We start from the raw sequence: 27,956 nt of genomic DNA on the forward strand, positions 1-27,956 counted from the left end.
ATATATATATTCTTAAACAGCTAAAAACTAAAGATTCCTGTTTTCATTAAATCTGAACTTTTCATAAAATGAAATTTTGACATTTTGTCTATCAGAATCATGTTAAAAATATCTATAAGTAATTTTCCAACAAATGGATATTTTCAAAGATTATAATAAATCTGAGAGAAAATGGTCATTTAGAATCCTATCTTTCAGCACAACAAAGAGAATTTGATTTTGATAGAAATACTTGTGTTTATGATCTAATAAAACTAAGGACTGGTGTTATCGGTTATGAGATAACAGCTCCTGTTGGTTCAGTATACAACATAGACCTGAAATCTTAGTTCAGACATTAGTATATTTTACCGTCTGGAATTAATGGAATTTGACGGAGTAATGATACACCAATGATAATGACCGGGTAAGGTGCCCGACTCGACCGGACCTGACAGCTCTGTCAAGGGCCGTTATACAAATGGTCAGGAATAAAATCAGGTAATAAGTATCTTTTAATCACAGCCTCCTGTCAATCATTGGCCATGTGACACACATCAATAAACACTTCAACGAAACAAAAGCGAAACAAAAGTGACACACACAAAAACCATGACCAGAATGCAGTTTCATCATATTTTGAACCCCTGACACTTTTCATACCCAATCAAACCAAGCCACCATGCCGACTCATCATTCTTGGATCCTCGCAAACGTTTAATCACACTTCAGAGAGGTTAAGTTGGATTTCCCTTTTCTTGCTGTTGCCCCTCAATTAATACATTAGATCATACTAAAACTGATACGGTAATTAAGTGCCGCTAAATCTCACCCTTGGCAAAGCTCAATCTCCACAGCTTTTATACAAGAGTGCCTGTGACACTCGTAATGATATCGTCTTTCTCCCTCAGTCGTAACGCCAAGTCATTTTATGGGCGAGTGGTAGGCCAGGATTGTGTGTCTCCGAGTCGCATTGGTGTTGCTAATAGAATTTAAATGATGGATGGATGGGAAATCACAACCGACGTGCAGATCATCTATAACACTATTATAAAGTAAATCTTCACTCCAAACGCAGAAACTCATTTCTTCTAATAGTGTGCTTAGGGCAGTTGGAAAGGAGTTTATGCGCAGAAAACAGAAATTCTTATAAAAACTAATGTACGGAAAAAAGGAATTCCTATTAAGTCTAATAAACTTATGAAAAGAAATATGAAATTTTATAAATGATCATTATTGATCGATGGTCATGATTCATTTGTATAAAAAAAGATCATTTGAACGCAACAATCACACGTCTATTGATTGAGCAGTATTACATTAGTCTTTATATTAATGCCAAGGCTACAGCCCATTTTGTGACTTTGAATAATTTACTTGACCTAGATTAGTCAAAAACATTCCATTTATAACATAATCCAAAGTGGATACTTGCTTTAAAAGGCAAAAAATTAATTAAGGCTATAGTGATCTCCGGTCTCTATTAGACAAAACACCAGAAAGCATATCCAACATATTTCAAGCAATCCATAGTAATCAGACTTCAAACAAACTATGGTATCAAAAATTAACAAAGGGCGATAACTCTGAATATAGTTGTGTATGCGAGGACAAGAGCCATTTTCAGTAAATGACACCCTACCATCCATAGAGGTGCTCAGATACAAAACTTGTCAATCGTAGTAAACATTACATTGTATATACAAAATATACCCTGTAAAAAGTGAACAAAGGGCCATAACTCTTTATATAATGGGGCACAAAACCCAACTTTAGTACAAAATAGTCTGCCGTGATGGACTTGTACTGATAGACGGAGTGGAAGTCTATAGTCCTCTACAGTATTACTGATGGGAGACAAAAAAATCAATCAAAACAATTTGGCATCCTCTATATATACAGCAATTAGAATTTCAGTATATTCCCAACTGTCCTGACCACGGCACCAATTAAAACACTCTGAAGTTTACAATGTTTGTTACATATCCTGTCAGTGTCTAGAGTCAATCTTCATTTCAGGTTTAAACTGTCAGCATGTAACATTCCAAAAGTACATTTACATCAACATTGCAAAGGCCTAATGAACCAAACTCCAAAAATAACGATTTCAACAACTTTTGTTCCTCCTTCATTCCAATTTAACCACACAAGCAATTCAGAATGAATGCTTCACACGAACTTTGATCATACCTAATCCTGAGATAAGTTTTTGTAACATGACTATAACATGAAGGTTGGTTCAATCTAATGAGGTTTACTTTAATTTTTTTCCAATTTTCAAAAAAAAAGCAAGAAAATGTCAATTAGTTGAAGTAGACTTGGGCAATCACCACTGAACAGAGAATTCAGATATTTCAGCGAAGATATTAGATTCCTTTCTACAGAGTTTGGAGGCTCAGAATTTGAATTCCGGTCTGACAAATTGCATGTCCTGTGTCATGTTTGTACATGTAGCCTAGAGTGACCAAACTATATACCCTTACCATGGGAATACCAAACTTAATGCTTTAAAGATTCAGAGAAGAAGTTGATGGGTTGTCTGCCATCATGAGGCCAGGGTTAGATTCACGTTATACACATTTTCGGTTCTCAAGTCGTCAGTATTGCATTATAAATCTTGACAAATCTACAAATACTGACTTGATATTAACAAGTTTTTCTAACTATATTAGGAAACCACTCCTGGGAATAGAATTGGATCCTGAAATTTCTTCAAACTGAGAAATATTGAACAGTATTTGCAAACATTTTATTTAATCAATACTAGTTCTATCGAACAGTTAACATGTAAAACAGAGAGACTTCTCATACGACTTCAGCTGTTATAGCTGTATTTACACACACTTTGGAGGAAAATCTTTAAGTTTGGAATTAATTGTCTAGATTCCTCATTCTAGTGATTGGGGGTCATGTATTTAGATTCAGCGAGGCACCTGAAATGTTATTCTAAGTAAAACATTACTATGTCTGCAGCAGAACTGGACTGGGTTATTCGCCGGCGACCAGGTAACTCGATTGACAGAGAGTCTGTCTAAAATTTGGGTTCGAATCTTGGTCTGGCAGCACATTTGTTCTCTCCTGTTACAGTGGTACCCGAGACCAACCCATATTTCAAGTGCTGGATTAATGCTTGGCAAGCAGATACCCGAACCTTGGTTGTATATAGTGTTGTCTTCAGAGACGAATACTTTGAAAAAGAAAAGAGGAATGTTGCAAAACTATTGGGTCAATCGCCAGTGACTAGGGAGCTCAATTGGTAGAGCGTCGGTCTAGAGCTTAGAAATTCCCAGGGTTAAAGTTCTGGTCTGGCCATGCATTTCTTTCTCCTGCTACATGTCTATGACACTCACATGAACAAATTAGATCTCCAAATATTATTAGTGTCCAAAGCCTGTGAGGTTTGACATGTCTAATAGCCGGCTCGTTAAACAATCCAAAAATATAAATGAAACCAAAGCAGTCATTACTTGACCACTAAGTTAACCTGCGAGTGAAGAGTTACCCTGTTACCAAAATGTCATCTTTGACCATTTAACCTTGACAGATGACCACCAAATCAGGTGTAGAACTTTATGTTACTTTATATGTTATTGTGTAGCATTTATTCTGTTGAGGTTTGCCATGAGATAGTATGTACAAATAGATGTACAAGTAGACTGCCTCGATCATCGGCGACTAGGTAACTCAATTGGTACAGCCTCCATCTAGAGTTCGGAGGGTCCCAGGTTCAAATTCCAGACTGGCCATGCATTTCTCATTCTCCTTTTACAAAATTGGCAAGCTTACCAACCCTTTTTCAAGTACTTGGTGAATGTTTGGCAAAGGGTGCCTGAGGTGTAAATCGTTGTGTCATCAGGAGCAAAGACTTCGGAAAAAGGAGGAAGAATGTAGAAGAACTGGACTGGATGTTAGTTGGCAACCAGTTAGCTCAATCAGTAGAACGTCAGTCTAGAGATATGAGGCCTGGGTTCGAGGTTCAAATACAAGTCTGCCTGTGCATTTTTCTGCTCCTATTATATACATAACTTTTTACTTTAAAAGTGGTCAAACGTGACCTTTGACCCTTGGCTGATGACGACCAAAATCTATTAAACCAGGTGTTAAACTGTAACGTAAACTTATCTGTTGAATGATTCCCTATAACACCCTGGAACATTAGAAATAACAACAGAAATAATGGCATTGGCCCACATTTTGAATGGTTCATGTATTGATTATAATTTTTAAGAAAAAAATGCATATCAGAATTTGTTTTATTATTCATTGAACCTTTCGTACCACTGGTTTAATTGGTGACACACTGGTTATTTTTATGCAAATTTAATTTCTAGACTTTGTTGATACCTCTCCTGGGTTTAAGTGTTATGCAATTGATAACTTAAAATTTAGGTAATTTACCTGCTATTAAAGAGGGGAAGTGGGGCAATGCTAAATCCTCCACCCTCTAACACTGCCGGTCAACCTTCAAGTCTCCTTACAGAAAATATAATTTCTGTCTCCAATTTCCGACTTTTTCGAGGGCCGGAAGTAGTTTTAACATGAAGATAAATTGGGGTTCTTCAATTTTGGAGGAAGACTGTTGAAGAAATTCAAAAATTCCATTCATATATTTTTTCACAACCCTCTACAGAAACAAGTTTGTTTCCATAGTAATATATATTTAATCTGGGAAAAATCTCCCACTGAGAAAAATAGATAAATGTTGATGATAAAAGATAATGACAGTCATTCAATCACCAGAAACCATAGATGCTATATTTACCAAACTTTACTTGGCAATTTCCCTGTCACCGTGGAAATGTGACCCACTCTGATTACTTGGCCAAGCCAGGGGGAAATGAATGGTCACCTCCAAGATTAGTTTTTAACAGACATGTGCCGGTTTATTGGTTGTGATGAAGGCAACCTCACTCAATTCACACCGGTGAGAACCAGCCATTATCTTAATGCCCGAAGTGTCAGTCGTCGAAATTGGAGACAAAAATAATATTCTCCGTAAGGCGACTCAACTAACGGCCCCCCGAACAGACCAAAACAGTGACCTCAGGGTCACACTTGACCCCAAGGTTACCTTAGCGGTCAAGTAATGATCAGTTTGGGACACTAAGGATCTGCATCGGTCAAGATCACAGCTTTATCGTAATAGATACAATATGCTTCCCTGGACAAAATAACCTGTTGATGAACTTGCTTTTCAATCAATTTTCTGTGTGGGAATACATGGTTGTTTAGCAATTATATTAGCTCCATTGTACAGCGACAGACTACCACAAGAAATCAACACCTCACCAGTCTGTAGAAATACCAATACACAGAATGACAGACACTTGTGTGATTGATTCTGTATCGGTAAAAATACCAATACTTAACTGAGAGAGCCTTAATATAATTAATCTGACATATCCCATCCACGACAATACAATCTCTGGTCCTGGACGTTCATCTTTTATGGACGAAGGGAAGTAACTATTTTGATTAGACGTAAAACCACGGACTTATTGAATCTAATTTCGTGGTAAAACTGTGAACTATGTACGAGACTACACTTTATTTAATGTATACTGCTTTACATGAAACCGTGAATATTGCCTAATCAAGCTAGTTTTTTTGCTGCAGTGTCTGAGGAAATTATGGGACGTCACGTCAACCGGATTATGTCTCATCGTTTCCACGGAAACTGATCCTATAGTTACATTTGGCGTTACTGGTCACTTACCTTCGGTCACTGCCTTTATATATATATATACATCATAATCTTGTGGATGTCAATTTTCTTAAATTACTGTCATTCAGCTCAATGGTGGGTTTCGAATTCAAGTAGACTGCCCTTTTCTTGCATAGATTCAGACGCGTACACTTCGGCCGTCGAACACGCGCACTAACGCAAGAGGTTTCCGAATTAAGCTGAGAGCGGGAAAGTTACTGGCGGGAACAAAAAAGGAACCTGTCGGACGTTTCTTAATCGAATCATCCCCTATTTAACGTCAACAAGAATTTTGATGTAATTTATTTTATTTCATTTCAACGTGTAAAATGCATTATATCAAGATTTGTACACTCTTTCCTGTTTCACACCTATATATTTTACATTTCACAAGGATTACTTTTCCGCTTATTAGAGACTAATTATATATAATAGATTATGTGCATTAGTTTGTTTTTATTGCCATTGGCGATGGGTGCCTGTGGATATACATAATTATGTACAGGTAAGACAATTTTGAAACACTGAATTAAATCGTTTTTGTACACTAAAAGTCTTCTTCTGTTTTATTTTGCAGGTTTGTTCAACGTACACGCATTTCTGTTGTAAAGTCAAAAACAGCTTTGCCTTATCATCTGGATTTCAAAAGTTACCATCAACGTGTAAAGCTTTCAATTCTGATCATCTGAAATTTAACAGACAGCAAGTCAAACATGTAACACGTCCCCAATATTATCAATACTATCAAGATATGGTCTTGGATTAACATCCATATTTTCCTATCGACCAATAACTTATTCCCGCCATTTTGTCTATTAGCAGAATTGTTTGTCAGGTCAGTTTTCAACTTTTAGTACGACTTTGCATCGTCATAGTTACATATGTATATGTGTCCTGTTTGTGTATGTATGTCATTGTTAACCCATTTTAGCTGAAAAACTCAAAACTGATATTACACTATAACTAATCCGAGGGGAAAACGTTACTTGTTAAGTTTGGTACTGCTTTGGACATAGTATTGTAGTTCATATGTACCGATTTTCACGAGACCTACGTAGAAATATATATTAACGTAGCCAATAACAATGCCTCCGCATGTAAATATTCTGGTGGTTTCTGCGGTTAATTACATAAAGATGTCCTGAGATGTATAGTTTAGACAGCTATAATGTTCAGAGCGTACATATGACAGTTTTTATGTCATTGGGTCGATCAAACTCAAACTTCATGCAGTGCTTCCTTACCAAAAGTGCTTGCTTGGGATTGCTTTTAAGGTCCGAAGGTCAAAGGTCAAGGTCAATGTTATTATAAAAAGAACATCTGTTTTCCTGTGATAACTTGTTTCCTTGGGCCGATCAAACTCAAACTTCATGCAGTGCTAAACACAATCTCCTAGCTTCCTGCGCAGGCGAAACATCCACTTCCGTGGAATTCTTGTTTAATATCATGCACTATCTCAGCTTATAGCAACACGCCATTTTTTCGTGGATGTAAATTCCAGTTTGCTCTATACACAGTCAAAAACACTTACCAAAGTTAATGAAGGCCTGAAATATAGTTCTTTTTATTATCTTTTCGAGTAAGGATGGTCAAAGTTTACGTTCATGTAATAAAGTGATCAATAGCTGTAGCACTCCGTCCTATCCTGAAACCGTTTTGTTCAACAAGTTGCTGAATTAATTGAGGACGCCTGATTCCATGATAATCTACATGATCGTATAAGTCTATGGTTAGCTTTATTTGACTTGCCTGGTACACATTCAATGTCATTCATCAAAACAAATCACCTTATATGTTAAGTGTGTGAACTTCTTCAGATAAGTCAATATAAATCAAAGTAAGGTCAATGAGGTCACACAATTCATAATTTAAACTAAGGACATATAACACTTTACAGAACAAGTGACAAGGAAGGGGTTCAAGGAAAAGACAACAAACAATGTTACATTGTATCAATTTTTATTTTTTATTTTAATGAGGTATTGAATTATCATTATAGTTATATAAACCTAGTTTGTTAATATATCTATTGTTTGAGTGGTTTTACATGGATTCACGCTGAGTATCCGATTCACTCTGAGTAGCTTTGTTATCCAGCGGATTTTACCCATTAAATACCCATATCACTACCTTAATATCATTCACTTACCGATAGTTCTGTTTGTTGATCTCAAATATTCTTTTTTCAAACAAATAATTGAAACAATGTAACTTTTAAATTTAATTTCATGAATCTATGAAGAACTAGGTCAAAGGGAAGTAACTCCTGTACATGAAGCGCACATTTAAGTTTATAAATATAGTAAGAAAATTTGAGACTAGTGGTTATTTTAATTGGAGTGTTTTTTCTCCCACCCTTCACAGGTTCATTCCCGTTTTTAGGTATGCCATAGGCACAGCCTCGTGCTAAACCTAAAAAAAATATCTCACCCTGGTTGAGATATCTCTGTCTATATCACACAAGAGTGATAGATTCTATTAATCTCACCTGAGAGTAGGTTACCAATACAGCTCTAAAGTTACAAATTGTAAAGGGAAGTTCATTTATATTGATTGAATATAAGATTGATTTTTATCACTCTATATTTTTTTTTATAAAAAGACATCTGTATATATCTGGTCCATGAAATACTCAGACTTGACACCAATATCATGAAACATCTTCACTTTGGGATGTTAATAATTCTCAAAATCAGATTTGAGTTATGGAATACATTTCCTCACACACTAAATGAAATGTTTAAATAGTCATTGGAAAAATTTCATAGCCCTTTAGAATGTCTCTGACTGCAACAAGAAGTCAGAAAAACAGCAAATATTTATAATAATAACTATCCTCTACTCAGACATTGTGATTGGCACTTGCATGACAACTGTATAATTGTCATATAAAGTTATACATTTATTAATTCACAGACAAAAACATTATAGTCACATAAAAAAGGGACTGATAATCTTCAGAACACAATATTTAATGGTCCCAACTCCATACCTTATGACTACTATCACTCAGTCTGTCACCAGATTTCATTATTTATTATGTCGTCATCAATATTTCACGAATTCAAGCACATTAACATGTTGGTCATCTGTACACGAAGAATCTGTATGACATCAGACATCGGGGGTATGTGGGTAAGTCCTGATTGTTTATGATAGCATGAATGTTTTATCAGGTCGATAGAGTCATGATCATGATGATGTAGGTAAAATGAAAAATCCAGTGGTGGGTCACTACTGTAAGGTCAGTTCTTCTGTAGATAAAGAAATCTCCTGGAACAGTAGGGGCCACCATCACAGCAGGTCTTTCCATTTAGGTGGACAGAACGAGTGGGCCACAGTTATTTGATCAAGAAAACCAGAACAGATTTGATGGTGTAAAAAACTTTTTCAGGAGAGATTCCCTTCAGCTTATTTACCAATATTTACAGGATTTCTTTGATTTACTCAGGACATAGTTGTGTAAATTGGCATATAAACTTTTACAATTGTACAACCATACAAATGATCATGAGGCGCCGAAAGTCTCTGGTGTAGTGAACAACTCTTACAGTCGATGATTTTGTTGGTCATCCCAATGTCCAGCCCTGATCCTATTTCTGTTGGTCAGTACACACTGCACTGTCCAATACTGGTCTGACGCTGTCCCCTGGATCGGTACACATACTTGACCACCTTTAACCCCCCCTATCACAGCAGTTATTGGAATCTCCTTGTACTGATGGGTCATCAACTTAAACTGTCCAACTGTTTCTGTATCGTCTCCAGCTGTTCGGGACAGAAAAGATTATAATAGAAAATACATCTACATATCTGTTTTACCATTTCTTATGTATTGTATATTTTTTGTTCATCTGATACTTTTCATTTAATTTAGTTTTTATTCATGAACTCTACATGAAAAAACATCTTTCATCATCTTGACGCTAAAATATATCCCATAATCAGAGAACCTGAATAACACTTAAAGAGGTTTAAAACATATGATATTGAGAATGTTTTCATGAAATTATTGAATACATAACATGATAATCTATAAATAGATCACATAACAAATGACACAATATATTAACGATGTTTTTTCCAACTTTAAACTGTGTAATTTTGACGAAGCAAACAAACCTGGTTGTAGAATTTATAAAGTTCATCGTGAGTGAATTCCATCCTTATCTTCTCTCGTGTCTGAAAATACAAGTAAACAAATATTGGTATCAATATCTACTTATCATTAATTGATTTTTTTATCATATGAATTATGATACGAAAATTTAAAAGTTGAATGATGGCAAGATAACATGCAGGAAGTTGAACAGATTAACCAATACTTCTGATGTGGCTCTAAACATATAACTTTATAATGGTACTTGTCTGAGTCATGAAAACCATTCAGATCCGGGACTTATTTTTATAGATATGTCTTCAATTATTCTGATTTTTAATAATTTTGTCAAATGTAGTGTGCAGGTTTTCATGGATACACCCACTTTCCGTGTCTCAGTCTGCGTTCCATGTTTGAGTCTAGTACAAAATGCAGTGGTTGGTGTTTTAGCTCGATAATAAAATCGGTGTGTCAGTTGTTTCCATTTACAAGAAGTCAGTATTGTGGTTTATATGAACAAGCTTACCAAGTATAAAGAGTAAGAAAATGTCATTAATGCTAAAATAACTACATCAGTACACTTAACCACAGTACAAAACAACTGCATTCAATAAACTTTTAACACTCTTAATCCAGATGAACAAAGTGGAGTATTTTTATAAAATAAAATGAAAATTATATCTGTAACAGTTTAAAAACTTACATCAGTATTTTCATTTTTGACAGCTAGTTCAAACATAGCATTAGGCATCTTCATCTTGACTTGTGTAGCCTGGGCCATCTGGAGGCTGAGGCGCCAGTTTATATCTTCCAGCTGTAACATACATGTCAACAAACATTTATTTTATTGTGAAATAATAAGATCTACATGTGATGGTACAATATTCTCTCTTGTCACATGATTACTGTGTTATGACGACAATACACTCATTCATCCCTTTCAACCCTATGTTACTTTAGTAGACTCTACCATGCACTGATCTGGATGAGTCCATTATGGTCTACAGTGGTGAAAGGATTATAGAGTAAAAGCTTCCTATAATGCCCCCTGTTCTATTTGCAACCTTGCTTATCCCAACACATTCCACGGTCCCTTTCTCTCTTTATCTTAAGAATTCCCTTTTTAATTTTCATCAATTTATCGCCAAACCATGGGCTTCATTAAAAGAATTCCCTTTTAATTTTCATCAATTTATCGCCAAACCATGGGCTTCATTAAAAGAGTTCCCTTTTATTTTTCATCAATTTATTGCCGAACCATGGGCTTCGTTAAAAGAATTCACTTTCGATTTTCCTCAATATATTGCCAAACCCCTTTACATAATGCCAAAACTTTTCTGGACAAATGGTGGCAATATAACAAGGTTTTACTGTGTATTACCTAATTAAATGACACCAAATGTGATGTCAGAATTAAGACAATAGAAACGAGACCATGTCAATGGCTGTCTCACTAAAGGAAATGGACAGTAAGTAAAAAAAATCCAACATTTGAGAATTGGCAATAGCCAGAGAAAACAAGATTTTAACGAATATTCATTTTCATTTTTAGTAACTTTTGTTTTTAATTGTCTGGAACTACCCGTAGTTTCCATTTCATACAAAATTATATTATACTGTATTATTTGAATTATGAAACATGTCTAACCTTGTCTTTGAATCAAAATTTGTGTCCTAAAAGAAAATCTCTCAATAACCCATTTATCATAATACAAAAATAAAATGTTTAAATAAATTTTATAATCAAGAGCATTTTGAAATAAGGAAAAAAAATATCTCATTCGTAAGTTTACCTATGAATATCTATGTAGTTCAAAACCAGTAAAAAGGAAACTATGAATAGCGGACTGAAATATAAATAAGTATACATATATAAACTGATTCAATTAATCAAAACTGATTATGACAGACCTACAGTATGATGTACAAGGAAATGCGTAATTTACATCAAAATATGATTTGACGTAGTTCCCTTGAAAAACTACTTCATCATGGTGAGTCAGTTTAAACGTAATTTTGTGGGCCACAGCGTCTGTTCAGTAGACTCGTAAATTGCCAAAGTTCATGTATATGGACTGGCCAACCTTTCTCTACACAACATAGTACTTGTTAATATCTGTGGTTTGACGAAATGTCCCTAGTCACTACTATATCTCGACCGATCAACCGTCACCAGACACTACCTCGACCGATCAACCGTCACCAAGTCGAATACTAATCACCCGATTGTAGGATAATTTCAATATATAGATCATCGTACTCGTTCACCTCTATATACATCCATCAAAGATGTCTGGCCTCACCAACAGTGATCACTAATTAAGCATTTATTACCGTACATTCATGATTGATTGTAAAATAACTTCACTAAAATATTGGCCTCCAACCCTGAAATTTTTTTGAATATCATCGTTTTTTACTGATCAGGAGCTTGAGGCGAGTTATACCTGTACGGATATCAAAGGACAAATACGCATTTGTAATTATATATGTAAATATGTAATCATGCATATTATTTCCTCAAAGGTAAGGCAATCATTTAATAATGAATTGAATTATTAATATACTTTTGTATTGGCAGTAAAATATTTTATGAAATTCCCCTTTTTTCTATCCACCAATGATTTCAGGTTATTGAAACACAATAAATATGTGGTGATTCTGTTTTTTTTCTGATGAAATGTAGATCATAGTTATGTATATGTGTTTTTATAAATAAAATAATTATCAAAACTGATTTACATCTGTATAAGCATTTTAATGATGCATTAATGAAACCTTTAATCCCCAAAAAAGAAGTAAATGTCAAAATAAGTGTCAGCTCCTGCAAAATCAAACGATGCAATCATTCAATTTGTAACTTTATATAGAAATCTGTGTAGACACAAGGCTTAACCCGTTCTTACCCTATCAATAGTCTCCTATCATATCATCATATACCAGACAACAAGCTTTGGGGGATGACCTTCAAGACAGAGGTCACATATACACCTGTCAATCACTGCTGACTCAGGGGTGAAATTAAATGAAATGCTCATTTGGATTGACAAATATCATCGCATATTATAGATCAGTATTACAGGGTAATCTCAAGATTGCTATCAATCACAGTGTGTATAGATCAGTGTCCTTGACCAGTTATGACCTTGGAAATCAAACGTTTATCAAAATGCAGCCTGCAGTAAATCATCAGTTCAACATAATTGTTTTTGTCAGAAATCTTGTCTATTCCTTAGTGAAATGTCTCAGTACATTTATTCCTAATCCAGTTCATAATTTAACCCTTTCCCCCTATGTAACTTTAGTAGACTCTACCATGCATTAACTTGGATGAGTCCATTATGGTCTACAGTGGTGAAAGGGTTAACATAAATAACAATGATGTTTTCACAGATAGCAGTATTCTGAATCATTTGGTATGTAATAATGTGTTGTAAGTAATTAGTTTCATTTAAGTTCTTAACATTTTTAAATGCTTTGAAAACGAAATATAAAGATGACATACATTGTAAATCACATCAAATAAATCCTTCTACAGTGTTTTTTCTGTGTTTAACTTCTGGAGTTATCAATCATTAACGGATTTACTCGTTGTCTGGTTATCATTAACAGTATCATTCTAGCCTTCAAAACACGTAAAGTTGTCTATTTGTTTACGTCTGTGAATATATCAGCCTTGATCATCACTGGCGCCACCTGTCACATACACACACAGGTATGTAAACATTACATACATGATTAGGTAACTGGGTTAGTGGGTCACGGTCTACAGGTAATGTGATCTTTATGTAAATTAGACAATTATATATGTATTGATAATGAATAATTGATTAAGTTCCCTAGGCACAGGTAAGTTTAGCAATGAGACTGATACCTGTATGTATCATACAAGTGATCAATGAGTCACTGACATCAAAATAATTTATGTCTCATAATTTTGATATTTTTCCTGAATTAAAATCCACTTTTTGACATGTATCTATATATAATGCTCTTTGCATCAGAGTCATGTTATCCAATTCCAATTATACATTTAATTTAAACACATTTTTAAGCTAGTTTACAAACCCCCTATCACTCCAGTGATGTAGCATCTAAAGTCACTTTAGATTTATCAGATAGTTTCATTTTATGTAGGAAGGGAGGCAACTCTTACAATAAACATATTGACATATATTTATATATATTTCATTACTTGTGAAGATTTTAAATCTTATAAGTAAATCAGATCAATTTAGGTATGTAATATCTGAGACATATATTCAAACATTTTTATCACATCAACCATATCTTTTGTGGAAATGGGGATTAATGTTCTAACATTTTCTTGATGTACAGCTAACCCGAAAGGAAATTTTACTGATTTTAAATCCCGTGGCCTTGGGTGGGAGAGATACAACTTGTAGATAGGGGCTGCCCAGTCACTCTTGTGCATCTATCATCATAAATAAACTTGGAACCTCATACACTGCAATTATATTTTTTTACAAAAGCACAAGGACATTGCAGACTTTTATGTAAATGTTGTACTTTTGTTTTGTCACCAAAAAACATTGATTGATTGATGGATATATTTCATCATATGACACCTAATAATGTTAGTAACTGATAAATACAGGGCAGTTACATGTACTTATGATACATGTACTTATGATACATGTACTTGTGATACATGCACTTATGATATGATACATGTACTTGTCATACATGTACTTATGATATGATACATATACTTATGATACAAGTACTTATGATATGATACATGTACTTATGATACATTTACTTATGATATGATACATGAACTTATGATACATGTACTTGTGATACATGTAATTATGATATGATACATGTACTTATGATACATTTACTTATGATATGATACATGAACTTATGATACATGTACTTATGATACATATGTACTTATGATACATGCACTTATGATACATGAACTTATGATACATGAACTTATGATACATGTACTTATGATACATGCACTTATGATACATGTACTTATGATACATGGACTTGTGATACATGTACTTGTGATACATGTACTTGTGGTACATGTACTTATGATATGATACATGAACTTATGATACATGTACTTGTGATACATGTAATTATGATATGATACATGTACTTATGATATGCTACATGTACTTATGATATGATACATGTACGTGTGATACATGCACTTATGATATGATACATATACTTGTGATACATGTACTTATGATATGCTACATGTACTTATGATACATGTATTTATGATACATGTACTAATGATACATGTACTTATGATACAAGTACTTATGATACATGTACTTATGATATGATACATGTACTTGTGATACATGCACTTATGATATGATACATGTACTTGTGATACATGTACTTATGATATGATACATGTACTTATGATATGATACATGAACTTATGATACATGTACTTGTGATACATGTACTTATGATACATGTACTTATGATATGATACATGTACTTATGATATGATACATGTACTTGTGATATATTTACTTGTGATACATGTACTTATGATACATGTACTTGTGATACATGTACTTGTGATACATGTACTTATGATATGATACATGTACTTATACATATACATGTATTTATGATACATGAACTTATGATACATGAATATATGATACATGTACTTATACATATGTACTTATGATACATGTACTTATGATACAGATGTACTTATGATACATGAACTTATGATACATGAACTTATGATACATGTACTTATGATACATGTACTTATACATATGTACTTATACATGTACTTATACATATGTACTTATGATACATGTACTTATACATATTTACTTATGATACATGTACTTATGATACATGTACTTATGATACATGTACTTATGATATGATACATGTACTTATGATATGATACATGTACTTAAGATACATGTGCACTTATGATACATGAACTTCTGATACATATTCACTTAGGTACATTTTAGGTATACGTACCTCAGTCAGAGGCACGATTTAGGCACATTTTAGGTATACCTCAGTCAGAGGTACGATTTAGGCACATTTTAGGTATACCTCAGTCAGAGGTACGATTTAGGCACATTTAAGGTATACCTCAGTCAGAGGTACGATTTAGGCACATTTTAGGTATACCTCAGTCAGAGGTATAAAAAAGGCACATTTTAGGCATGCCTTAAATGTGCCTAAAATGTACCTATATTGAACAGGTTTTTACCCCTCCTATTTTGTCCTCTTTTTCTTTCTTACAAAAAATGTACCTAAGGCATGCCTTAGGTATACCTTAGGCATGCCTTAGGTACCCCAAAAAGTGTACCTCAAATGTACCTTTTTTTCCCCTGGGTTATGATACATGTACTTATACATATATACATACTTATGATACATGTACTTATCCATATGTACTTATGATACATGTACTTATGATACATGTACTTAATATAGTACATGTACTTATGATACATGTACTTATGATACATGTACTTATGATACATGTACTTATACATATGTACTTATGATACATTTACTTCTGATACATGTACTTATGATATGATACATGTACTTATGATACATGTACTTATGATACATGTACTTATACATATGTACTTATGATACATTTACTTCTGATACATGTACTTATGATATGATACATGTACTTATGATACATGTACTTATGATACATGTACTTATACATATGTACTTATGATACATTTACTTCTGATACATGTACTTATGATATGATACATGTACTTATGATACATGTACTTATGATACATGTACTTATACATATGTACTTATGATACATGTACTTATGATACATGTACTTATGATATGATACATGTACTTATGAACTTATGATACATGAACTTATGATACATATGCACTTATGATACATGTACTTATGATACATGTTCTTATGATACATGTACTTGTGATACATGTACTTATGATACATGTACTTATACATATGCACTTATGATACATGAACTTATGATACATATGTACTTATGATACATGTACTTATGATACATATGTACTTATTATATGATACATGTACTTATGATATGATACATGTACTTATGATACATGTACCTATGATACATGTACTTATGATACATGTACTTATGATACATGCACTTATGATACATGCACTTATGATACATGTACTTATGATACATATGTACTTATTATATGATACATGTACTTATTATATGATACATGTACCTATATACATGTACTTATGATTCATGTGCTCACAGGATTCAGTTATCTGTGTTGGGTGTACTTACCTGCTTTGAGTTGAGTTACCTGTGCTGTATTCTCACCTGTTCAGGATTGAGCTACATGTGCTGTATTCTCACCTGTTCAGGATTGAGTTACCTGTGCTGTATTCTCACCTGTTTAGGGTTGAGTTACCTGTGATGTATTCTCACCTGTTTAGGGTTGAGTTACCTGTGCTGTATTCTCACCTGTTTAGGGTTGAGTTACCTGTGCTGTATTCTCACCTGTTCATGGTTGAGTTACCTGGTTGTATTCTCACCTGTTCAGGGTTGAGTTACCTGCGCTGAGTTCTCACCTGTTCAGGGTTGAGTTACCTGTGCTGTATTCTCACCTGTTTAGGGTTGAGTTACCTGTGCTGTATTCTCACCTGTTTAGGGTTGAGTTACCTGTGCTGTATTCTCACCTGTTCAGGGTTGAGTTACCTGGGTGTAATCTCACCTGTTCAGGGTTGAGCTACCTGTGCTGAGTTCTCACCTGTTCAGGATTCATGTATCTGTGTAGGGTACTTACTTGTTTGGGGTTGAGAGTTCGCTGCCTTAGTCTCTGGACTACCTCCCTCCCACTGCTAGTCCAAGCCTCCACAACTGTCTTCACCTTACAACAAAAAGAAATGTACATGACTTTTAACGTTTTTTCATAAGTTAGCTCTTAAACCTACGTTTAATTATGGAATTTTAGTCAACTCAAATATTCCTGTTACTCACAGGTCAAATTAAACATACTTCTGTTACTTAGCAGTCAGCACAACAATATCCCTGCTACCTAAGAGTGGACTTAAACATACTTCTGTTACTCTAGATTCAGCTTAAACATACTTCTGTTACTCCTGGTGAGGACGGTTCCACAGATTTGATAAAATAGATCCTGGATTTTATACTGACCTTGTCTTCGTCCATGTCCAGCTGCTGTAGTTGTTGTGTAAATACTGCTGGCTTGGCAGCATGGTAGGCGGCCTGATCAACACAGAAAAACAATGTATATCAAACCCTTTCTCATTTTTTTTCTTCTAGATATTTGTTTTTGCAAATGAAATATGAGAGCCTTTCCATCGTAACAAGAGTGAGCTATATTGGTTTAGTCTCATGAATATTGGTTTACTTTTAATTTCCTGTGACAGAAGCTAAATTTGAAAAGAAATTATATTTCATGCATATTCACTGTCATCATTTAAAAAAAAAAAAAGCATGTCACAGATTCATAAATAAAAGAACACGTATTGAAATTTTAAGATTGACATGTCCGATGTCATCCTTGATACCCCAACTGTTACACTCACTTATGTTCTCTGCACCCCTGTAAAATTGAAGGCATGATCTCAGCCAGCTATTTGATTGGACTTGGTAAAAGAACCTGACCAATCACTAGGCTGATACCTGTCCCTGACTTAAAAGCCAGTCAATTTTATCATAACATTACTGTGAGATTCTTTTGATGGCCATCAAAGGATCAAACTTGTCTTCTCGTCTCATCCACAAGGTTGCGCAAACTGAGCTTTGGATTTTGTTTTGACATATTCCAAGAGTGCAGAGAAGGAGTTAAACGAGTTTATTAGGTATAACCCCTGGAGTATTGAGGACGGACAAATGTCTGCCTTCGTTTTTAGCACTCTACCATTCTTTTGCACGAAGGAAGATTAATACTTTATTCGTATTTCACATAAATGAACATGCCATATTTGTAATTTTAATGAAATTTCAAATTTGTGTTAATAACACTATAGTGATCTGTCTCAGTTCGTGATTGGTCAGGTATTATCTGGGGTTCTGTGGTGTGTATGTTATGTTACAATTGTGCTGTGAACATTCCACTGATAAACATGGCCAGAATTTATCAAATACATTGTATTTATCTGTTTACCTGTTGCAAGAAAAATTCCAGAGTCTGGAGGACAAGTTCAAGGTCACCAGCTGTGAGTGCGAGGGCATCCTGTAACTTTGTCTCCTCTTCCTCGCTGAATGTTCTGTCATCCTACGAAGTATATATATAGAACAGTACACATGACCTTGACAGACAAAGGAAGAAAAAATCATGAGGTGACAATATTTGTCTTAGATTTACATATGTCATAAGATTTTAAAATTATCATACAACAAATTAAACTGAACTTCACTACATGCATACATTTGGCAATACATCTGTGATATTTTTATAGTATACTAATGTGCCTACTAAGAGGGAGAAAAAATATAAGTTATTGTACCTTCAAATGGAGCTTTTGTGTGATTCTGGTCAACAGTAATGGAAATTTGGATGGTTCCAGGGCATTGATTGATGCAACAGCTCTCTTGATTCTGTAAAACAACAATAACCAATTTTTGAGTGGTACGTATGTCAGGGTTTCTTCTGAACTAAACATATATTAATTATTATTCACAAAATTAATCAATTCCATTGTTTGAATTATGAAACATGCAGGTATTTCAAAAGTTGTAGAACCAATTAACATTTATTTTGTCTGGCTAGGTGGGTTCCAGTCCTATCATTTGGATATCGAGAGATACGTTGCACTGTGCGACTGAAGGAGAAATTGTACCAATTTTGTCAACTTTAATGTATTGTTTTCTTGTCACAATTGCACACTTGCCAACTCTCCCTATTTAGGAGGAAGACTCCCGAATTTTAATCCTCTTAAATTTAGTATTTTCAACCAGAGAATTTGCTAAACTATTCCTATATTCTAAGATCTGATGAATTCATCTGAAAAAACAGCTCAAGATTTGTCATTTTAAAGGGTTATTTTTTCTCTAGGGAGTAAATATATACACACATTTTATTTCTGTTTTAATCTTGAGAATGCAAAATCTTCCCCATGGAAATTTCAAAAAATTGGTAAGTATGCCATTGCTATCTTATAATTATGAGTCATTAGCGACACTTACAACTTGAGATTGATTTGGTCTGAAACCTTATTGGCAAGCCGCAATGCAATCATGAGGTGGCCCTTGACCATGCCTTTTTCCCTCGGCTTCGCCTCGGGAATTACACCTGGTCTCGAGACTCCAGAAACTTGCTATATCCCTCAACCCCATACTTTAACTTTATACTAATAACAAGATTTGTGATAACCTGGATGTACAAATGGGTAATACTAATTACAGGAGGAAACTGGGGGAAGAAATGCAGACATTACAGTGAGTAGCTCATGATCTCAATTCTGGGTCTATCATCGTATCTTCCAACAAAAAGCAGCGAGTCTTTCCTTCATTTCACTGGTATACTTAGTTTACTAAACCTTCTCAAACTTGGTTCATATCACAACTTCATATGGTAAGAATTAGGGCTGCAACAGTTAGAAAAAATGACTCGTATAACCTTGTGTGCTTATCCGAACCTAAACCGGGTAATGGTGGGTTTTTTTGTACAATGAAATACGGCCACCAATGACTCTTACTTTTTTTTATAAAAATATGATCACGTAATTCATTAAATGCATAAATAAAGATAATTCAATACTTATGCCTTGTGAATACAGTTGTAAAACATTGCAAATTCTCAAACGCTTTACAAAATGATTACATATCGCTAAGCAGATGGGCGGATTGGTCGAGTGGTTAACACTCCGGCCTTCCACGCAGGCGGAGTATACATTGATCTGAGGTGGCGAATCCCTGGAGATCTTTAAGACAGAAGTCTCGAAGCCTCACCTAAACTCAATCTTTCTCCCGTCTTACTTTCATTTTTTCTTCTCTCCTTCTTGTCTTCTTTCCCTTTATATTCACAATTTCCTATGCTTTCGATCAAACTTTGCTTTATTTTTCCCTTTCGCGCACCTGGTGATAATCTTCGGATGAAGGACTACCAGTCAACCGGCGAAAGCAAAAAGATACATGAACAAGGGGGCGTGTCGCTGGGTACACAGGAGTCTAGAGGATGTACCTGTAATTTTGTTTCATTCATACAAGATCTACAATGACTCAAGTAGTTGCATACAATTAAGAATAATGAATAAATAGTTTAAAGATCACAAACGATTGCACTTACGCCGGTGTCGCCGTAAAAAGCAACGCCATCTTCGAGTCTTTGCTTATTTCTTTCTTTCTTTAAGCGTTTTGGTGATTGCGATTTTATTTTCAATGATACTGTACATTTTCCTCGAAATAGTGTGCGATACGTTAATTATTACAAAATTTGCTTGCATGTGATCATAATAACTATAATAAATCAAGTAGCTTTGTTGCAAATTACAATGACAAAACTATTTTTTTGTGATATTTTAAAATAATAATTATTTTTGACGATCTTAAGCGGCATAATCTGGATCAGTTTGAAAAACATGTGAGATTGGAAAACACAAAACTGGATTTGAAGTAATTGTGAGTACATAATGAAATTTTGTCATCATTAATAGAAGCTAATTTTAAAGATTATTTCCTTCGTTTTGTGGAATAAAATCAGAATTCGTCGTAGGAGCGAAAATACATTTTGTTTCGGGTCTGCTGCTGTTTTGTCTACTTTCAGTTTCAGTTTTCGTCAATAATGCTGAGTTTCTTTGGGGTATTCTGTTCGAAAGTAGGAACACAAAAAAATGGTCCATACTATGATTCGAACCAGGGACCTACAACCTCACTAAACAATTCAGCTACTTTGTCGCCGACGATTTAACCAGTCCAGTTCCCCACTCATTTTTGTAATTTTCGCCCAAGAAAACAACACTATTTACACCCCAGATTCGGATATCCCCTTGTCATGCGTTCACCCAGTTATTGAAACAAAGGTTGGTCACAGGCACCACTGTAACAGGAGAGAGAAAACGGCCAGACACAAATATTATTCTTGATGCCTGGGTTGAAAATGCCCTTATCTTGTTCTGTCAACATTGTATAGAGCAGATGTCAATGTAAACAATCTGTCTAAAACAAGAAACCAAAAGGGATTGTGAATCTGCATGTAATTTGTAATGCTTTAGACATTATCATTAAACAGAGTAGAGTTAAAGGTGTTCCCGACAAGGGGTGCAACAGTTGTATCAGAAAGGATGAAACATTATTACATATGTAAAAATACTCCATACCATATTGTGTAGACATGTACATATAATATGTAGACAACTGTCAGTATCTGCCAGGTAATAGTTCAAGTTAAATATCAATCATCCATACTCGCTCCCATATATAGACTGTTATTGAAATATGTCATTATTGTGAAAAATATCTTTAAATTAATTAAAGTGAGGCCGGGTTGATTTATTATGTTGATAATAAACAACAATAGAAGAGAATAGAGGACAGAGCATCAACATTTAGATTCTGGTGGTTTTACGGTTTACATGTTTTGACTAGCTAGGCTAGTGATCAACAGTATATATATATACAATACAAATTTTGAGAGCTGAGGTGAAAATCAAGGCTCTGCTATGACATTATTTCAGTTTTGATGCACTATCTATTCTGTTCTTTAAATTAACCTTCCCAGACGAAGCTCTTTCAGTCTATAGTGATAACCACTTGTTACCCATCCTATATTCCTACTACAATCCTTTTATGACCCATGACAACCATGGTAGTATTGGTTCTGTCTAGACTCTTGCTCTGTTTGGACACCCAATTCAAGCATATATACAAGTTTAATTTGTAGTAGTAGATCGCCATTAAGCAGTTTTATCTGTTATTAAAATACTAACCAACCAATTTCAATCACAAGTACATGTAATTTTTTCTAATGTACACATGAATTCTATAAAATGAAAATAACTTCTTTCAGATTTCTGTACACTATAGTCATCGATCACAATGTTCGGACAAGTTGTGATTGGTCCTCCAGGATCTGGGAAGACAACTTACTGTCTTGGCATGTCCGAGTTCCTCACCTCCCTGGGTAGAGAGGTCGCTGTTATCAACCTAGACCCAGCCAATGAGCATCTCCCTTTCAAATGCGCTTTGGATATCGCAGATTTGGTGAAGCTTGAGGATGTGATGGAATTATTAAAACTTGGACCCAATGGTGGACTGATATATTGCATGGAGTACCTGGAGAAAAACATTGACTGGCTCAAAAAGGAACTTGAGAAAATAGGAAATAAATACCTGTTGTTTGACCTACCTGGACAGGTGGAGTTATACACACACCATAACTCAGTGAGGAACATTGTCACCCAGCTACAGAAATGGGACTACAGGCTGGTGGCAGTCCATCTCGTAGACTCACATTATTGCAGTGATGCTTCCAAGTTTATCTCTGTCCTATTAACATCCCTGTCCACCATGCTACAGCTTGAACTACCTCATGTTAATGTTTTGTCTAAATGTGATCTTATACAAAAATATGGCAAGCTTTCTTTTAACCTGGACTTCTATACAGAAGTGCTTGACCTGACCTACCTTCTGGATCAGTTTAAGGTAAGCATGGACAGAATTATTTCTTCATCCCTTTGGTATTGGTAAAAACCTTTAGATTCAGGTCTGGAAATTCATTATCAGCCTTTCTTGTTAATGGATCAAGGTAGGAAACAAGGCTGGTGTCAATATTTTACACTATTTCAAAATGAGGACTGTAGCCTCCCAAGTTTAATCACCCATAAATCTGTTCTTTGAATATTTGGTAAACGTTTTGATGATTATTCAGCTGAAAAATATTTTCCAATGATCATGAATCAGCGTTACACGTATACTGTACATATTGTTTTTGTATATTGTGTTACAGAATGATGCACAGTTCCATAAGTACAAGAAGCTGAACACAGCTCTGGTAGACATCATAGAGGAATACAGTCTTGTCTCCTTCATCACACTCGATGTTCAGGTACATACACTAAATGTAGATGTACACTTAACATACAGGTACATTTAACATACAGGTACATACACTTAATATACAGGTTCACTTAACATACAGGTACATACACTAAATGTAGATGTACACTTAACATACAGGTACATACACTTAATATACAGGTACAATTAACATACAGGTACATTTAACATACAGCAGGTACATACACTAAATGTAGATGTACATTTAACATCCAGGTACATACACTAAATGTAGATGTACATTTAACATACAGGTACATACTCTAAATGTAGATGTACATTTAACATCCAGGTACATACACTAAATGTAGATGTACATTTAACATACAGGTACATACACTTAATGTATATGTACACTTAACATACAGGTACATTTAACATACAGGTACATACACTAAATGTAGATGTACACTTAACATACAGGTACATACACTAAATGTAGATGTAAACTTAACATACAGGTACATCTAACATACAGGTACATACACTTAATATACAGGTACAATTAACATACAGGTACATTTAACATACAGCAGGTACATACACTAAATGTAGATGTACACTTAACATAAAGGTACATACACTAAATGTAGATGTACACTTAACAGACAGGTACATACACTAAATGTAGATGTACACTTAACATAAAGGTACATACACTAAATGTAGATGTACACTTAACATACAGGTACATCTAACATACAGGTACATACACTTAATATACAGGTACACTTATCATACAGGTACATACACTAAATGTAGATGTACACTTAACATACCGGTACATTGAACATACAGATACATACACTTAATACACATGTATACGCACTAAATGTAGATGTACACTTAACATACAGGTACATTTAACATACAGGTACCTACAATAGGACGTTAAACAAAATCAAACAAACAAACCTACAATAAATGTAGATGTACATTAAACATACAGGTTTGTTTAACATACAGGTACTTACAGGTACTTTCACTTAATATACACTTACATCGAACATACAGGTAAGTTTAACATTCAGGTAATTTTCACTTGATATACAGGTACATTGATCATACAGGTACATACACTTAATGCAGATATGTTAAATAACATAAAGGCACATATACAGGTGAATACAGGTGAATACATATACAGGTAAATACATATACAGGTGAATACATATACAGGTGAATACATATACAGGTAAATACATATACAGGTACACTCAATGTTTGATTGACAGACTATTTGCTTCATTTATTTTATAATTGTTTGATTACTTAATTGATTTTTTATCGATTGTTAATTATATTGATTTATTGATTGGAAACTCAATTGATTCATTGATTATTCCCAGGAGAAAGAGAGCATGCTGCGGGTTATGAAGGTCGTGGACAAAGCCAATGGCTACCTGTTTGGTGACCTTGAGGAGCGTGACCTTCAGTCCCTGATGTCCTGTGCCGTTGGGGCCGAGTTTGAATATGAAAAGATCAAAGATGTTCGTGAAAAATACATGGATGTGTCCAGTGAGCCCACAGATATGTCAGATGATGATTTGGCACAAGGTGTAGGGTCATAACATACTATATCAGTGACTGTAGGATCATAAGCATAGTATATCAGTGACTGTAAGGTCATAGCATACTATATCAGTGATTGTAGGGTCATATCATAGTATATCAGTGATTGTAGAGTCATAGAATACTATATCAGTGATTGTAGGGTCATAGAATACTATATCAGTGATTGTAGGGTCATAGCATAGTATATCAGTGATTGTAGGGTCATAGCATACTATGTCAGTGATTGTAGGGTCATATCATAGTATACCAGTGATTGTAGGGTCATAGCATACTATACCAGTGATTGTAGAGTCATAGCATACTATATCAGTGATTGGAGGGTCATAGCATACTATATCAGTGATTGTAGGGTCATATCATAGTATATCAGTGAGTGTAGAGTCATAGCATACTATATCAGTGAGTGTAGGGTCATAGCATACTATATCAGTGATTGTAGTGTCATATCATAGTATATCAGTGATTGTAGAGTCATAGAATACTATATCAGTGATTGTAGGGTCATAGAATACTATATCAGTGATTGTAGAGTCATAGCATAGTATATCAGTGATTGTAGAGTCATAGCATACTATACCAGTGATTGTAGAGTCATAGCATAGTATATCAGTGATTGTAGAGTCATAGCATTCTATATCAGTGATTGTAGTGTCATAGCATACTATATTAGTGATTGTAGAGTCATAGCATACTATATCAGTGATTGTAGTGTCATATCATAGTATATCAGTGATTGTAGAGTCATAGCATGCTATATCAGTGATTGTAGGGTCATAGCATAGTATATCAGTGATTGTAGGGTCATAGCATACTATGTCAGTGATTGTAGGGTCATATCATAGTATACCAGTGATTGTAGGGTCATAGCATACTATATCACTGATTGTAGGGTCATAGCATACTATATCACTGATTGTAGGGTCATAGCATACTATATCACTGATTGTAGGGTCATAGCATACTATATCATTGATTGTAGAGTCATAGCATACTATATCAGTGAGTGTAGGGTCATAGCATACTATATCAGTGATTGGAGAGTCATAGCATACTATATCAGTGATTGGAGAGTCATAGCATACTATATCAGTGATTGTTGGGTCATAGCATACTATATCAGTGATTGTAGTGTCATAGCATACTATATCAGTGATTGTAGTGTCATATCATAGTATATCAGTGATTGTAGGGTCATAGCATACTATATCAGTGACTGAACATATCTCATAATGTTCCTCATTATCACTAAGACATAATATGAGCTGCTATTATCTTGGGAGATATACATGTACATCTTAAACATTGTCTTGTATGATGTCATTGGTTACGATAATATGTAATTGCTGACAAAGTATTCTTCCTCTAAATGACGTTACCAACTACTTAAGCTTGGTATCATAAAGGTTTTTGACATTTTGCATGTACTATATTTATGCATTGAATTGTGTGTTATGACATTTACAGTTTGTATGAATGTCCCAGCTTTGCAGGCAACATCATATCTTCATCCAGTATCTACATGTATGTGTTTCTGTGAATTCAATACATTTGACTTTACATTTAATAAGATCATTTCCATTATCAGTGTTAACAAAGTTGACTGGAAAGCAACGGTTCTATTCTGTTGATATTCATTCAATAATAAATGAACATGTGTATTGAAAACATATCCTAGTGAGGTTTGTTTATTTTAGGAGTTATTTCCCTTTGTACAGTAAATTGTATTAAACCTATATCATCAGCTGCTTTGTATGAAAGAAAAACCGGTTGTAATTTCCAACACTTTGGAGACCTTTGGTATTCACACAGCATTTGAATACTACTTTACCACATGATAATAGATGCACACATTTTCATATTGATTTAAGCCTGTTTATCTTATATTTTTCTCGCAGTCTCACTCATTTACTTAACAAGAAACACCGCTGCAGTTTACATTCAGCAGAATCAGTGATTACCCCACCTTTGTCAGATACAAATACCCTGTATACATGTACATGTAGCAAGGCCAGGGAAGAAGCTCTGTCCTCTTCTGCCTTTGACCAGACAGGGATTTGAACTTATGATTAATAAAACTGCGGACACAAGATAAACAAAGGACAGATTTCCATGGAGACCCTTAAAAAGGTACAAGAAGGACCATTTGTTCAAAGCCAACTTAACACAAAATCTTCAACTGTTATGTTTAAAAATATATTGAAATTCAAAACTGAACATGTACGTGTAAGGATTCAAAAATGGGTATGTAGTGACAATGCGAAAATATTTCTAAATTTCTCGAAATTTGGAAATTTTTAATCCTTTTACTAATCACAATTTGAACAACCGGGCCCTGACAAAGGTGTTCCTGAAGGGCTTTATTAACCCGCCATGTACATCTAGGTCAAATCCAAGTAATGTCAGCTCTCATAGGGAGAACCACACACATGGACAACAACACGGCAACCTACTAACGAACGTAACACGTCGACCTTCATATCACTTTAAACAATAGCATATTACGTATACCCAATCAGATCATGATGGCACCAATAAA

At 34.6% G+C, this 27,956-nt stretch overlaps 2 protein-coding genes across 2 annotated transcripts; one reads left to right on the forward strand and one right to left on the reverse strand.

The window, feature by feature from the left end:
• Positions 1 to 8,268: 8,268 nt before the first annotated feature.
• LOC110445594 (COMM domain-containing protein 10-like) lies at positions 8,269 to 21,154 on the reverse strand. The gene is made up of 8 exons (XM_021490274.1): positions 21,078 to 21,154; positions 19,297 to 19,387; positions 18,954 to 19,064; positions 17,978 to 18,049; positions 17,607 to 17,690; positions 10,486 to 10,596; positions 9,806 to 9,865; positions 8,269 to 9,451 (listed from the first exon to the last, which is right to left on the reverse strand). The coding sequence occupies exons 1-8, from the start codon at positions 21,104 to 21,106 to the stop codon at positions 9,413 to 9,415; spliced, it is 597 nt and encodes a 198-aa protein (XP_021345949.1). The 5' UTR covers positions 21,107 to 21,154; the 3' UTR covers positions 8,269 to 9,412.
• Positions 21,155 to 21,334: 180 nt separating this feature from the next.
• LOC110445595 (GPN-loop GTPase 2-like) lies at positions 21,335 to 27,123 on the forward strand. Its single transcript, XM_021490275.1, has 4 exons — positions 21,335 to 21,409; positions 22,797 to 23,431; positions 23,736 to 23,834; positions 25,195 to 27,123. Exons 2-4 carry the CDS (start codon positions 22,826 to 22,828, stop codon positions 25,414 to 25,416), a joined length of 927 nt encoding a protein of 308 aa, XP_021345950.1. The 5' UTR covers positions 21,335 to 21,409; positions 22,797 to 22,825; the 3' UTR covers positions 25,417 to 27,123.
• The last annotated feature ends 833 nt before the right edge of the window (positions 27,124 to 27,956 follow it).

Source organism: Mizuhopecten yessoensis, unplaced genomic scaffold (genome assembly GCF_002113885.1).
Source record: "Mizuhopecten yessoensis strain PY_sf001 unplaced genomic scaffold, ASM211388v2 scaffold2329, whole genome shotgun sequence".
NCBI lineage: Eukaryota > Metazoa > Mollusca > Bivalvia > Pectinida > Pectinidae > Mizuhopecten > Mizuhopecten yessoensis.